A 16,686-nucleotide genomic window follows, 5' to 3' on the forward strand; every position below is an offset into this window, starting at 1 on the left:
AATCCAGGGGGCTTTCTTCTTAAGCCCATTCTTGTGGGATGCAGATGCTCCTACAAAGAGGTGGAGTGGGCTGCAAAGAACAGGTATCTGGAATTTCTCAGGGTGGGGGTGGTGGAATGGGACAAATAGAGGAAGACATGCAGCTACCCAGGGGGCCTCATGCATCTACTTTATGCAGTGCTGGCAGAGGGTCATCCTGTGCCAACTATCAACAGCTCTGAGCAAAATGATTTAGGCTGTCTGAAGTTAACATATATGCCAGTAGCCAATTTCTGCTCAAATATGAGATAAGTCAGAACCTAGCATTAAGCAGCCACCAAGTAAGACACAGTGCTGTTGCCCAAGCAAAGTTCCAGCCTGAACAAAATGCCTTTATAGTCCTTCTTGACTGGTTGGTGAGTCAGTGGCCACTCTGAGTGGGCAGAGTCATTGTAGTCTCTTTACTGCTTAGGGAATGCTCTGACCTGGTGCTTCACCACATGTGACAGCAGTGCAGAGGGCCATGGATTCCCAATTCTAGCCTTGACAGTGCCCATGATGAATAAAAGATGGGGGTTCAACACATGGGGGTTCAAGCTCTACCTTTGACAGAAAAAGGCTTGGGTCTTCAAGAAAAACCAAGCCCCTTTCCAGATATGCAAAGTTTTATTCCTTGAGATTTGATTCTCAAGCTCTTTACCTTGGAGCCATCGAACTTGGGTGGCTGGACCATATCCCCGCTCATTCTTCGCTGAGATCCTGAACACAATGGCAGGTTTGGAGGTGTGATCAACATGAGCGTTCGCAAGCTGGGCAGCAGTCACTGTACAAGAGGTCTTAAGACCACAATATATTTTCATAAACATAAGTTGGTTGGGATTTTCATGGAGTTGAGTGGTTTTTATAGCCAAGTAGGCGGAATATTCCAAGATATTTCCTGAAGGTGAAACAGGAGGCTCCCATGAAAGGTGAATACAGTCTGCGCTCTGAGGAGGAGAGTATTTTGTTACTTAATAAATACAGGAGAGAGAAAGAAATCTTTATAAGTCAGGTTAGATTGGTCAAAACAGAATTTCTGGGTGCCAGATTTGAGCTGAGGCTTTATCCCCTCATGACAGATACATAACTACTAGTTGTGTTCCTCTGTAGTGAGGGAAAGATACAGAGCACAAGTTCTAAAGGCAATCTCATCTTAATTCTCTTGTTTCACAACTTATTCCCCCACCCCACCCAAAAAAGAAAAACACCACAACCACTAAACTGCACATAGGAAAATGTGCAGTTTAAATAATAGGTGCTCATAGCACTTTACATACATTGGGTGGGTTGATGTGCAACGCTGGCCAATATGGAAGAGTTGCTGATTCTCACCTGGGGAACACTCCCACTATCTCCTTGTTGCCAGAACCCGGAAGTGTCAGGTGCCCTCTTCCACCTGACATTTGCAACCAACGTTTCATGTTCGTTTGACCAGGTCAGGCAGAAGAGGGCATCCAACATTCTCCACCCAACATTGCTGGGTTTTGATGACAGAGAAGTGGCAGCAGGAGTAGGAGCACACATCTGGTGGGAATGGCGACTCCTCTGTACTCACTTGCTGCCATTACAGGTAAACCCGCCTATTACCTCAATAATCCCTAAACACATTTCTGAAAAGCAAGCCAGAATAGTATTATTACTCCCATAATACAGGTAGGAGATGGATGCTGAGAAACAGGCAAGGCCACTAAGTTCATCCAGTGAGTTAATGGTTGAAGCTGAGATTTAAATGGAAGATTGCCAACCATGCTGCAAATCAACGTCAAGATCTGGCCTCCAGCTCTCTGACCTTGAGGAGCAGTGCCAATCACCCAGAGAACTTCACCTTGCTACTTTGTAATGCCAGGTCAGTCAGAAATAAATCTGAGATCATTCATGACTTGACTGTGGATGAAGGAGCCAACCTGGTATGCATTACAAAGACATGGTCAGAAGAGGCTAGTAGTGCAGTCTGGTCCCAGTTTCTCTCGGTGGGATACCCTGTGGTGGAGCAGGTGAGAGGATATGGGTTGGGAAGTGGTGTGGCTGTGGTCTACAAGAATACCTCCTCACTTACCAGGATTCCTTTCAGGCAATTATCTAACCTGGCCCCTGGTGGCGCAGTGGTAAAACTGCCACCCTGTAACCAGAAGGTTACAAGTTCGATCCTGACCAGGGGCTCAAGGTTGACTCAGCCTTCCATCCTTCCGAGGTCGGTAAAATGAGTACCCAGAATGTTGGGGGCAATATGCTAAATCATTGTAAACCGCTTAGAAAGCTCCAGCTATAGAGCGGTATATAAATGTAAGTCCTATTGCTATTGCTAACCTAGGGACCAAGGATAGACTAGGACTTCTGGGTATATGGATCACCCTGCTGCCCAACAGAGTCCCTAACTGAGCTGATGGACCTGACTGCAGAGCTGGCAATCAACTGAGATTGTTTATGGTGGGGGACTTCAATGTTCACTTTGGGACCAGGTTGTCTGGAGCGGCTCAGGAGTTCATAGCGGCCATGACAATATGGCCTATTCCAAGTGGTCTCTTGACCAATGCATGATGCTGGTCACATACTTGATTTGGTCTTTTGCTCTGATCAGGGTGGTTTTCCGTGGGTGGGGACTCCTTTTATTTCCCCCATTGTCATGGACGAGCCACCATCCGGTTAAGTTAGGATTTGCAACCGCAACCCACCTCTGCAGGGGTGAAGGACCTATTAAGCAGGTCTGCCTGTGAAGGTTATTGGATCCAAAAGGAATCTAAGAAGCTCTGAAAGGTTTTGAGTTGGCTCTGCTGATGATTCTGTAGGTGTTCTGGTGCAAATATGGAACAACAAACTCAACAGAGTAGTTGACACAATCTCTCCTACATGTCCTCTCCAACGTGCTTCAAAAATTAGCACTGTGGTATTCAGAAGAATTACGGGAGCTGAAGCAACAAGGTAGATGACTAGGGCACAAGTCGAGAAAGACTTGACGTGAATCTGATAGATTACAACACAGAGCACATTTGAAGATATATACTCTGGCTATGCGGGTGGCAAAGAAGCGGTTCTTTTCTTCCTGCATTGCTTCCAAAAGTTCACATCCAGCAGAGTTGTCTAGGGTTGTGAGAGGGCTAGTACATGCCCGCTCCCTCTTGAACTTGAATTTGGAACCTTCGATCACCCACCATGAAGTTTTTAATGATTATTTTGTGGATAAGATATCTTGTATTTGGGCTGGATTCCATATTTATTAAAGAGTCTAGTAGAGAGGTGTCCAGCATCTCCTCTTATGGGAACAGATTGGATCACTTTCAGTTTGTGACTCTTGAGGATGTGGACAAGCTGCTTTGGACTGTATGTCCTATCCTCTGCTCTCTTGACCCTTGCCTAACTTGGCTCATTTCATATGCCAATAGTAATATCAGAGAGGGTCTGGTACATATTATAAATGGGAGGGCAGGATGCCTCCTTGCCTTACAGAGGCTGTTATTAGACCTTACTTGAAGAAACCTGCACTGGATCCCTCAGAGTTAGCCAATTATAGACCTGACTCCATTCTTCCATGGTGGGCAAGGAGACTGAGAGGGTGGTTGGCTCTCAGCTCCAGGCAGTCTTGGAGGAAACAGATTATCTAGACCAGGCCTGCTCAACTTAGGCCCCCCCAACTGTTTTTTGACTACAACTCCCATAATCCCCAGTAACAGTTGCAAATAGCCAGGGATTATGGGAGTCATAGGCCAACATCTGCAGGAGGACTGATGTTGAGCAGCTCTGATGAAGACCCATTTCAAGCTGGTTTTCAGGCGGGCTATGGGGTTGAGACTGCCTTGGTTGCCCTGATGGATGATCTCCAATTAGGTATTGACAGAAGGAGTGTGACTCTTTGATCCGCTCATCATCTCAGGCCCTGCACATGGCCGCGCCACTAACAGAGATCCAGTTGGTGGTGACTAGATACAGGGCATTTTGGTGGTGGCCCCTCAGCTTTGGAACACCCTCCCTGAAGAGCTTTGCTATGTTCCCTCCCTCAGTGTTTTTAAAACAACTTAAAACACATCTTTTTAAAGTTTCACCTGATGCTTATATCTGGTAGGTTCTTTGGTTTTTAAAATTCTCAGTTTTTAGCTTTTAAAATAACTTCTAATTTGAAACTTTATAAAAACCTGTAATTCTGATTGTGGTTTTAGCTTGGATTTTTAACATGTTTAAATTAATTTGGTTAATTTTATTAGTCTTGTTTTATATTGTATCTATTTTATAAGTGTTGTGAGCCTTCCCCAAGCAGTAGTATAGTAGAGGGGTGGGGTATAAATATTTTAAACATAATAAATAAGGCACTATCTTACAGTGGGTCTGTTCCTACCTCTCAGGTAGATTCCAGATGGTGTTGCTTGGAGACTGTTGCTCTGCAAAGCAGAAGTTAATGTGCAGAGGTCCACAAGGCTCCATATAGTCTCAAATGCTTTTTTACCATCTACATGAAACCACTGGGAGGGATCATCAGAGATTTGGTGCAGGCGTTATCAATATACTGATGGCACCCATATCTATTTCCCCATATCAGCTTCATCAGGTAATGGCATAACTTCCCTAAATGCCTGCCTGGAGGCAGTAATGAGCTGGATGAGGGATAATAAACTGAAATTGAATCCAAATAAGAAGGAGGTACTGTCAGGGGTGGGGCGGTATCAGAACTTGAGAGATGGTTTAGATCTGTCTGTACTAGATGGGGTTACACTCCCCTAGAAAGAACATGTACATAGTTTGGGAGTGCTCCTGGATCCAAAACTCTCTGGTTTTTCAGGCTGAGGCAATGGCCAGGGGTGCTTTTTATCAGGTTCAGCTGATATGTCAGCTACGCCCATTTCTTCTCTTACAAGTCATCAGCTTCTTACCTTGCTAATTTTGACAATGGAAGGTGCTCCAGGAAATCCAGGGATACAGGTTTTAAATTCACTGACTTTACTGAATGGCCCAACACCACAGCCGTTAATTGCAGCAACCCTGAACCTGTATAAAGTGCCAGGCGCAAGATCCTGTTTCTTAAGTAAACTGTAATTTGGAACATCCATGTTCTCTCCCTCAAATATGTAAAAAACATACAAAGGAAGAAGAAAAGAATAATGTTGATCATTCATTTACTTCATATTTACAACAGCAGATTTTAAAAAGCAAACCCTAAAACATTATTTCTTACAGATGATGGATTCCTATCACTTGCTAGGGACACCTTCCTTCTGTAGCATAACAGACCATTATTAAGATATATAATAATGTACAGCCTAGCCAAAGTTGAGTGCCTTTAAGACTCAATGGTTGTCATACTGCACAATCTTATGTGTGCATTGTAACGTTGCATTCACAAAGTTTCACAAGAGCGCTCTTGTGGAAGCACAAACACTGCATAAATCATTTGCTTGATGGTACGGCCATTATTTCTATTTACACAATTTTTGAGTTTCCACAAGAGTGCCCTTGCACAACTGTGCATATGCAATGTTACAATACAACATTGTGCAGTATGTCATCCATTGATTTCAGTGGGTGCTTAATTCTTTCCCAACAAGGCAGTTTGAGCTGTCCATGAGCAAACACTCAGTTTGAGAAGCAAATAGGAGGGGATTACAAGTTTTGTTCTTAGAAAATCGGCCTACATCTGGCAACATTTGAGATCTTATTCATGGTCTGTTTAGTCACAGCAGTACTCCAAAATGCATGAAGAGGTTCCTGTATGAGTTAAAAGACTAAGACTTGTCAAAGAGGACTTCTAGTATCACATACTCCATGATTAGCTCTAGAAGTCATCCAATAGAAGGAGAATAGTTAACTCACTGAAACAATGTCTTGTGGCTGGGCACAATGGGGGCTCTAGTTCAACAACAGCTGGAGAGCCAAGCTGGCCTACCCCTGCCCCAGGAGGATGTGATCTTACAACAACTGGTGGGGAAGAGGAAAAGGAGAAGCATGAAGACATGCAACCACTGTGAGGGTAAGAGGGGGATGACATGGAGGCAGGGGGTGTTGCTAGGTACTTGAAATACTTGGGGCCTGGGCCCACAGCTGGTCTTGTGGTAGCAAGCATGACTTGTCCCCTTAGCTAAGCAGGGTCTGCCCTGGTTGCATATGAATGGGAGACTAGAAGTGTGAGCACTGTAAGATATTCCCCTTAAAGGATGGAGCCGCTCTGGGAAGAAAAGAAGATTTCAGGTTCCCTCCCTGGCTTCTCCAAGATAGGGCTCAGAGAAATTCCTGCCTGCAGCCTTGGAGAAGCTGCTACCAGTCTGTGAAGACAATACTGAGCTCGACAGACCAATGGTCTGACTCAGTATATGGCAGTTTCCTATGTTCTAAGTTCCTAAGCTCCCTTATGGTAATTAAACTCAATCACACACCCCGCCGTATAATTGCATATGCTTTTAAAAGTCTCTAATATGATAATACAGCTCCTATGAAAGTGGAAGCAGCAGAGAGCTAGGTGAGGCTAGGAGCTCTCTCCCAGGCTCTGTGCAGGTGCCTCCACTGCTGCACTTCCTTTCTAGGAGAGGTCATGGAGGTGGCAAGTGCAAGCCGGGTAGAGAGTTTTTTTTTAACCTGTCATATTTTCTCTTCCTAGGCAACTGAGGATCCTCAACTGCAGTGGAGCATGTTCTATATGATTAAAGGAAGCAGCTTTCTTTCTTTTTTTCTGCTCCCAATTCCTGCCAGAGTGTATAACTCTGGGAAGAGAGCTGGTCTTGTGGTAGCAAACATGACCTGTCCCCTTAGTTAAGCAAAGCCCACCCTGGTTGCATATGAAAGGGAGACTAGAAGTGTGAGCAGTGTAAGGTAGTCCCCTTAAAGGATGGAGCCGCTCTGGGAAGAGCAGGAGGTTCCAAGTTCCCTCCCCGGCATCTCCAAGACAGGACTGAGAGAGATTCCTGCCTGCAACCTTGGAGAAGCCACTGCCAGTCTGTGTAGACAATACTGAGCAAGATGGACCAAGGGTCTGACTCAGTATATGGCAGCTTCCTATGTTCCTAAACCTTTTTCAAAATGGGAACAAAGCAAATCCAAATTCTACAGAAAAGCATCAGATTTTGTTGCTTGTGTTATTTGGCAAACAAATAACTCTGAAATACAAAGAGGGAATGGCTACAGTGGTGTTTATTAAGGCAAATTTGAAGTGCTGTGAAATACCTAGAGAGCTGGCAAGAAAATAGTATGATCAACCTCTCCAATTTTAGCCAGTGCCCTGAGAGAGAAATGAGATATTATGGTCCAGTCCATTGGAAAACATTACTGGAAGATACTGAAATCTGACAGAGTAATTAAAAAATATATATGGTCCCCATCAGAGAAGCTTATCTGAGATCTGACAGGGTAATGACAAATTACGTTCTTGTCCATCATTCTAACCCATTACTGGGTAAGGAAATCTGACAGGATAAGAAAAGATTTTGCTACACCAGCCCTGGACGGATGAGATTCAGGACTCTAAGAGATTTATTGGGGGCCTGTGCCAGGACATCCTTGCATGGTGGAAGGGACAGATGTAAGCAATAAACTCAAAATAAACCTTTATACAGACAGACTACTGATTTGCTGTCTAGATAGTAAGAAAACAAATAAAAATTATCAATTGGGGAGAAAGAAAGAGAGAGCTGGACAACAGATTAAGAATATTCCGGTACAAGAAATAATTACCTTGCTAGACAGTATGATTTTTTCTTCTGGCAACAAATAGAACTGGTTCACTAAAGCACTGTTGCTTTGAAAGATGCCAACATCGTACCATGTTCGTTCTCGCGTTCTCACTCTTGCATTCTGTCTCAGTGGAGAAGTTTTCTATTGTTTGGGGGAAAGGTTACATTAAAATATGGATGGTCTTCACAACAGCAGCATTTTTTCAAAACAAAACTTGAGTTTGCTATTGAAATATTTTGGGAACACTAATCTTTAGCAAGGGAATACTGTATTTACAAACCACCTTAACAAAACTACATTGCAGGTGGGCTCTAAGACAGAGTCTAGAAAAATAATATTTGTTTGTATCCCAAGAAAGTTAGTCTGTCAGTCACAACGAATTTGTCCCATTAAGCTCAAGGCATTAGAAACCCTTTCACAACCCACTGAATATTTCTAACTGCCTTCTGCTTTTCTTTGAATAAAGTAAAGTGTGCTGTTGAGGTGGCCATAATTTGATAAATTGTTCAGCAAACAAAGTGCTGTCCTTATCAATCTGGACAGATTGTTGCTCTAACTCAGCTACTTTTAATTTCATTGTGCAGAAGACATTTTTAAATGGATTTGAACCCAGAAACAGCAGGATAAATGAACTAGTGGTCTGTATCACAAGTGATTTTCTGTGTATTTTTTAAAAGCATGACATACAGATATAACAAGGTTAAGTAAACAAGTGTGATATGCCATATTAGCAGTATCCTTTCATATTATCATATACTTACAGGCAACTGTATTGCTGAATCATCTGGACTAACAGAAGAGACTCTAGTTGAGGGAACTGCCGTCTCTTTAACTAGAACAAAAAATGACATTTAAAACAATGTATTAATTCAGGAAAAGCACCTTTCAACAGCAGATGTTTAGATGAATATCAGAGACAATAAGTCTTTTGCAAAAGCTTAATTGAGTTTCATACAATGCAACAATGACTTTCAGTTTAGAAAGCAACTCTAATACTGTCCAGTATCAGGTGCAAATATATAATCACTAAACTAAGAGGATACATCTGCATACTGAGTAGAAGAAATAAACATTACTGGATAACATCCAGACTAGATCCTATTGAAATTAATGTAGCTTAAATAGGTCATGACCAATTTTTCACATTGATTTCAGTGGTGCTTATTCATGACTAATTAGTCTGGATGTTTCCCAAAGCTTGAAGTCAATACATAATATCAAAGGAAGATATTAAAGAGTGCTCCAAAAAAGATCTGCATGTCAAAGACTACCATAAATTACACAGCCAGGAAGCTTCAATAGTTTTTTGTTTTTTTAATTATGTAACAAAATTGTTCAGATACATGTACCCAAGGAATCTAAAAAGGGAATCCTAGACATGCAGGATGTTCAGAAACAGTAGTTGGAATGCATTCATAATAGCTGTCCAACTTAAAGAACTTTACTCAATTAAAAAAACAAACATGGAAAAAAATTCTGTTTGTCAAATATAATAAAACTAGCTGGGCTGGACACAGAGTATCTGCACCTCTAGTTTGCCGCTGCCGCTACTCCGCCTGCCCACTGCCGCCGTGGTCTTTTTCCGCCCGCCCTCTTCTGCTGGGACACCATCGCTTTCTCCCCCTGTCTGCCTGGTGGTGCTGTTTTGTTTCCCCACCCTGGTCAGCCATTTTCCCCCCTCCTGCCTGTCCCCATTGCTATCCAGCAGCTGCTCGTGAACTCCCGCGAGAGCTGCCATGCATGGGATTAGCCACGGGTATGTCTTAGCAAATAATATATAGAGAGATATTAAGTGAGAGGAACGATCAAATAGTAGTAGGTTCAACAACAGGAAGTCCTCCTTGTAGGTTACGACTCTCCCTGAAAATACTTTGTCTATTTGTCTATTAGACATAGTACACACTTAGCTTATACAAAACTGCTCATTTCACACATATCTACCAGAGATCACCAAAGAAGTTAATAGTTCTCTGAAAAAGGTACGTAGCCAGGAGTGCTGGTCTTGTGGTAGCAAGCATGAATTAAGCCCTTTGCTAAGCAGAGTCTGCCTTGGTTTGCATTTATTTATTTATTTGTTTAGCACATTTTTATAACGCCCTAACCCAAGGTCTCAGGGCTGTTCACAACAAACAAATACTAAAAACAATTTAAAACAAATAATAACAATCAAAAGCTAAAAAAAGCTAGGGTAAAAAGATAAGTCTTTAGACCCCTTTTAAAAGCCACTAGAGATGGGGAGACTCTTATTCCCACAGGAAGTGCGTTCCAAAGTCTCGGGGAGACAACAGAGAAGGCCCGTCTCCGGGTGGCCACCAAACGACATGAAGGTAGCCACAGACGAGCCTCCCCTGATGAACGTAGTGGACGATGGGGATCATGCAGAAGACGACGCTCTCTTAAATACCATGGGCCTAAGCTGTTTAGGGCTTTATAGGTTATAACCTATTTGAATGGGAGACAACATTCAAGATATTCCCCTTAGCTTAGGGGATGGGGCCGCTCTGGGAAGAGCATGCAGAAGGTTCCAAGCTCCCTCCCTGGCATCTCCAAGATAGGGCTGAGAGAGATTCCTGCCTGCAACCTTGGAGAAGCCTCTGCCAGTCTCTGTAGACAATACTGAGCTAGATGGACCAGTGGTCTGACTAGGTATAAGGCAGCTTATTTTGTTCCTAACCAATGCTTCCAATTGAGAGGCACACCATGGAAATCCAAAACATCAATTTCCAAAATACTTAGCTCAAAAAGAATCTGTGAAGGCAAGTACATGGGCCACATGAAACAACATTTCTTCAGAACTAAAACTTTCCACCAATAGATCTCAAAATAGTTTAAAATTAAGAGTATTTTTTGGTGAAACAGATGGGCATGGACTTAAGTCACTGAACTGATGATGATCTCACCTCCTCTTGCTGCAATCTCTAAGCCAGGAAATTCCTATTCTATACAAGAATGAGAATCTCCAATCACAATAATAAAAAACAAACACAGAACAGATTTGATGATCTTAGATATATATGGCTCAAAATACAGTATGTGAAACATTTCAAACCTTCAGGTTTTGAACTGACTGTTGTTAGTGAAGTTTCATCTTTTACAACTGTCCCATTTGTACTTGATGACTCATTTTTAACAGCCTGCTGGGTTACCATAGTCTGCGTGGTGGAGACAATACCGGATACGGACGTGTCAGATTTTGCAGTTCTTGTATCAAAGTCAAGCAATTCATTTACAGTTGCTGAGAGCTGTGGACCTGAAACAAGTGGGGGGGGGGGGGAGAATACCCATTCATATTGAAAGAATGACCTTAAGCAAGACAAACCACGAGCATTTGCATTGTACAGAAATGAGATGTGACCCACTCTTTCCCATTAGACTTGGATCTGGTCTGTACAGGCAGCACACTGAGCTGGGAGAGTGGACCGTACCAATTCAGACTGTAGGTAGTGGGTGTCATTTTTACTCCCCAATGTAAAAAAACAAACCTTTCCTTGCAAGTAAGAAGAACCCAGCACATTGAGGAAGATTTTCACTAGGGTGTCTCTCAAACTCAGTGTTGGTTGACATTCGTTTTCAACTGGAAGTGTGAACACATGTTATGGCTTCCCCCTTAGACCTCACAATTAGGTTTCCAGTTGTATTGGCTATGCAAATTCTTCTTACCTAAAGTGCTAGCAGGCAAGCATAAAAGGGCATTGGCCTCTTTGGAAATGGAATGGTTTTTCTTCGCATGCTCAGGTTCTGCAACTTTTACTTTAGTTTCTGAAACGGAAACTTGCACCTAGACCAGGGGAGAAAAGCAACAATTAGATTATTATTATTTCCATTTGGCATTCTGCCCTCCAGAATCCCAGAAGAATCTCTCCTTGTGTACCTCAGGCAGTTACCGTTAGATTAAACTAGACATGCACTAGCTTGTTTTACCAAGAGGCATGCTTGTTATCAGGAGTACCTCTCCCCTACCCCCAACTCCAAACAAACAAACAAACAAACAAACACACACCATGCTACAGGGAGTGGAAGATTCTCATGAGATTATGGTGTGGGGAGGGAAAGTTAGACGTTTCCTATTGTGCAGTTGCAACTTTAGGGGGGCTATTATGGCAAGAAAATGGGAGAGGGGTAACCCCCTCCTCCCCGAACACCATGGTCTCTTAGGAAGCTGCCATATACCAAGTCAGACCATAGGTCCATCTAGCTCAGTTTTGTCTACAAAGACTGGCAGTGGCTTCTCCAAGGTTGCAGACAGGAATCTCTCTCAGCCCTATCTTGGAGAGGCCAGGGAAGGAACTTTGAGCCTAGATGCTCTTTGAGCGGTTCCATACCCTAAGGGGAATATCTTACATTGTTCACACTTCTAGTCTCCCGTTCATATGCAACCAGTGCAGACCCTGCTTAGTGAAGGGGACAAGTCATGCTTGCTACGACAAGTCCAGCTCTCTTCCTTGGTCTCAAACACCATGGTCTCAGCAAGAGTCCTCCCCCTTTGCTGGCTTTTAACGCATTCTTAATAATAAGCACACCTTGTACTAATACATGTTGGCGTGCATTTAGCTAGCTTCTAAGACCTCCTTCCCAGAGCAGATTAATCACTAAATTAACTGAGAGGGGGTTAATCCTCCAGGAGGGGATTAATAACTAAATTAACTATCTTACTGATGTGTTGTTCTCCCCTTATATACCTCAACTGCTCACTTCCAGATATTTGTCAGCATCTTTTCGCATGCACAGGAAGCAACAGCTAGTTATTCTTTATATATGGATTTTCAACAAAGAGTTCTCAAAGTAGTTAACATACAGGTGAAACTCAGAAAATTAGAATATCGTGCAAAAGTCCATTAATTTCAGTAATGCAAATTAAAAGGTGAAACTGATATATGAGATAGACGCATTACATGCAAAGCGAGATAAGTCAAGCCTTAATTTGTTATAATTGTGATGATCATGGCGTACAGCTCATGAAAACCCCAAATCCACAATCCCAGAAAATTAGAATATTACATAGAACCAATAAGACAAGGATTGAAGAATAGAACAATATCGGACCTCTGAAAAGTATAAGCATGCATATGTATTCAGTACTTGGTTTGGGCCCCTTTTGCAGCAATTACTGCCTCAATGCGGCGTGGCATGGATGCTATCAGCCTGTGGCACTGATGAGGTATTATGGAAGACCAGGATGCTTCATTAGCGGCCTTCAGCAATTCTGCATTGTTTGGTCTCATGTCTCTCATCCTTCTCTTGGCAATGCCCCATAGATTCTCTATGGGGTCAGGTCAGGCGAGTTTGCTGGCCAATCAAGCACAGTACATTGTATACTTTTCAGAGGTCCGATATTGTTCTATTCTTCAATCCTTGTCTTCTTGGTTCCATGTAATATTCTAATTTTCTGGGATTGTGGATTTGGGGTTTTCATGAGCTGTACGCCATGATCATCACAATTATAACAAATTAAGGCTTGACTTATCTCGCTTTGCATGTAATGCGTCTGTCTCATATATCAGTTTCACCTTTTAATTTGCATTACTGAAATTAATGGACTTTTGCACGATATTCTAATTTTCCGAGTTTCACCTGTAGCAAATAAAAAAGAAAGGATGGTTCCTGCTGCAAAGGGGCTTGCAATCAAAGAAGATATACACCCTCAAGCTAAATCGAATAGGGATATCTGCTCTCCCCTGGCTAAATGCAAGCGAATTACTACTTTGGAAAGCACCTCTTTGCCCAGATGTGTAATGAGAGAACTCTGCCAAAGCCTCTGTAGCTGTATACACTGGCAAGGAGGATCAGTCAGCACTTTGGTGAATGAATCACTTGCCCAGAGCCAACCCTGCTGTCCATTCGGTCCTAGTTCAATTCAAATGCCAGTTGTTGATCAGGGCCTTTGAAGAACTAAACTTGGAAGTATGGTTTGTTTGTAGACAGCCACATAGAAGAAAATGGCTTGGATCTGAACTTTCACACACAGAATGGAGTGTTCCTGCTTGCCCCTTCTCCCTGCAGCCCCTACACCTCTCTTAAAATCTATTCCCGAGGGCTGGGGAAACCCCCTCCTGGAACAGACTGGCATATGGTGCAGAGAGCTGAAACAGGAGCAGAGATTGGCAAGAACCTGCACTGCCCCCACATGAGTAGAAATTAGGCATGTGCGTGAAGCATTTTGCGCACATCCAAGGTGGTTGTGGTGGAGAGCAGACACTTGAGAAGGAGGAAGGCAGGTCTTACCTGCTCCTCCATCACTTTTCCACAGCCCCTCCCATTCCACACCATGCTGACCACGGAACTGGCATCTATGCATGCGCAGATGCCATTTACGTGCCAATGCTACAATGCTGCTGGCAGCAGCCTTGCAGTCACATGGCATGATGTCTAATGCCGAAAGCGCCACTGTGGAGTGGTGGGGGGCAGCAGAGGAGCGACGGGGCAGGTAAGACCTGCCTTTTGAAGCACCCACTCACCCCTTGCTGAAACAATTCGGCTGGGGCAGCTCGATGCATTTTGGCACTTCTAATTCGAGGCATCGAAACGCTTGCTGCACATCCCTAGCAGAAATACCTTCTGCTTGTGAGAATACCATAGGATACATGCCAATGTATTGGGAATTTCTTAGCAAACTATTAGTATTTCTATTAATACCCCTTCCGAGTTTATACTTACACTGTTAGGGACCTTATTAAGAGTTTGGCTGTGAAGATCCAGCTTGATTCCTGGAGGAAGGACGATATTCATTAATTGTAGGCCTTGCTGCAGAGAAGAACCATCTTTCATGTCAATGTAAACACCATCAAATAGCAGACGTTCACACCAAGCATTCAAGTGTTCCAATATCTGTTATCCCAAATTAAGTGTCACACAGTAGCCCTATTCAGATATTGTGATGTACTTGCATTTCATATGCCTGTACGTGTACACACACACACGTTTTATGTGAATGACTATACCTGCATTCATTTAAAAGTGAACTTGCTTACAAGCCCCTTCAAGTGCATGGTACAGACAGAAAGGGTACTATCTGCACCACCAATGTAACATGTGAATCATTGTACCAGTGCACAGACCTGTACCTGTGTTCAGTGTACGAGGATTCACAATAATGAATAGGGCTAGATTCTTTTCACATCATGACAAGGGAACCATAAAGACTCTTCTACTGTTAACATCTCAATTTCTCATCACAACAACATATTCCAAAGCAAAAAAAGATGTGTAGAACAGAGTTCATTTTCTCTCTGACTATTTTGTCTGGCGGGCAGCCTCACTGGAGGTGCCACCAGCCTTACCGGCTCTGGAATCGTCTTGGCCAGAACGGAAGACGCCGCAAGGAGGTGCGGCCGCTGAGGAAGGGCCCGCCCCGGAGGATGGCCGGCCAGGGAGCTTGGAAGGCAGGCCGCTCTGGCCGGGCAGTCACCAGAGAAGGGAGGAAAGAAGGCGCCTCCCAATGACACTAGAGCGGCAATGCAGGGAGCAGGGTGGGGCCACGCATGAAGGGAGGAATCTGAGGAAGGGGCAGCAGCTGTTTGTAATCAGGTGGACAAGGGGCTAATAAAGCAGGGTGTGGGGCGGAAAGGAGGGGCAGGAGGCTGCTCTACTTGCCAACAGCTCTTTAGGGAGCAAGTCGCCTGGGATGAGGGGCAGACGGGGAGAATGGAGCATTCTGCGTAAGGCAGACAATCAGCCACTGTGACCCCATGAAACCTAGAAGAGGAGGAGGAATCGGGTGAGAGTCAACCCCCTCCCCTCCTAAATTCCGAGGCCTCGCAGCAAGGTAGCGTGACTCGCCGGTGCTCGGTGTGACAATTTAAAAAAGAATATGATCAACTTATTTTGGTTTAGACACATTCTGGAATCATAATTATTCTTTGCACTGGGTAAGAGCAACCTGTATTGAAGCACAAAGATCCAAATCTGATTCAGTGAAGCCAGGTCCATAATGCTGTGATGACATTCTCCTAAATGAGCTTGTTCAGGTAAATATTCACCTTCATTATCCCCTTTCAAGGGAAATGACACTTGGTCACTCAAAGCTCTGGGCACTGTTGTTTTCTGTGGGTTTTTTTGTGCCAGAATATAAGAACACAGCAAAATCCAGAGCTTTTAAATCCCCCAATCTCTCATGCATCCACAAACCCTGGTTAAAAAGACCTAAGAAGGAGGGGAGGGAGTAGAACAAAGGATGGATTGTAAACAATTTTAAGGAGTCTGTTTGACTACTGAAATTATCTTGTTGCCTTTTTGGAAGGAAGGAAGTGACTGGAAGTATAATGAGCTGTTGAATTTCAAAGCAATTCCCTGAGAAAAGCAAATGAATTTCTACAGGAGTTTTCAGTTTTGGTCTTCTCTCAAGTTTCCCTGAAGGGCAGCACAGCCCAAAACATGTTCATCTTGGACATTTCATAAATAGTATATTTTATTAATAATTGGCATACTTGGAATCTGTCTCTCTTTTCTGTGTGGTTACAGCAGGGCGAGGATCTTTCTCCCTACCACCATTTAAAGGTACAAGTAAACACAAGAGTGAGCCTCCCTTCCTTTCTCCTGCTCACACCACTTCCTTCCATTCCTGATTGAAAATGCAGAAGCATAAAGAGGAGGTAATCTCAAAGTTCCTTGCTTTACCGGTGTGAAATAGTACTCAGCAGGTGACCTAGGGGTCACCTTGTTGTATCTCACAGCTGCTCAACTTTGGCCCTCCTACAGATGGTGGCCTACAACTCCCATAATCCCCAACTATTGGCCACTATGGCTGGGAATTATGGGAGTTGTAATCCAAAAACAGCTGGAGGGCCAAAGCTGAGCAGCTCTGCTCTATCTATACATGCTTTCGCCAGAAACAAATTTGGGTGGGAGGAAGAGCAGAGATAATCAGAGAACTGCTCAGTTGTTGCCAGAGCTGGTCCCTTCATGAAGCAGGGCGAGGCAGTCATCTCAGACATGGGTACGGGGAGAGCCACAGGGTGACCAGTATTGGAGACCTGCCACCATGCCTTCCACTACTGCTGCCACCCTTCCTCACCCCACTGGGGC

At 43.6% G+C, this 16,686-nt stretch overlaps 1 protein-coding gene across 3 annotated transcripts in view; it reads right to left on the minus strand.

Moving 5' to 3' along the window:
- HCFC2 (host cell factor C2) overlaps positions 1 to 16,686 on the minus strand; it is a 42,385-nt gene that overhangs the window by 7,231 nt on the left and 18,468 nt on the right. For all 3 annotated transcript variants that reach the window (XM_053257817.1, XM_053257818.1, XM_053257819.1), the window contains exons 9-15: positions 14,320 to 14,369; positions 11,326 to 11,443; positions 10,715 to 10,915; positions 8,427 to 8,497; positions 7,666 to 7,806; positions 4,878 to 5,063; positions 680 to 965 (exon numbers count right to left, since the gene is read on the minus strand). In XM_053257817.1, the coding sequence (XP_053113792.1) occupies positions 680 to 965; positions 4,878 to 5,063; positions 7,666 to 7,806; positions 8,427 to 8,497; positions 10,715 to 10,915; positions 11,326 to 11,443; positions 14,320 to 14,369 (1,053 nt within the window). The remainder of the gene's footprint in view (positions 1 to 679; positions 966 to 4,877; positions 5,064 to 7,665; positions 7,807 to 8,426; positions 8,498 to 10,714; positions 10,916 to 11,325; positions 11,444 to 14,319; positions 14,370 to 16,686) is intronic.

The sequence above is a fragment of the Hemicordylus capensis genome, chromosome 5 (genome assembly GCF_027244095.1).
Source record: "Hemicordylus capensis ecotype Gifberg chromosome 5, rHemCap1.1.pri, whole genome shotgun sequence".
NCBI classification, from domain to species: domain Eukaryota; kingdom Metazoa; phylum Chordata; class Lepidosauria; order Squamata; family Cordylidae; genus Hemicordylus; species Hemicordylus capensis.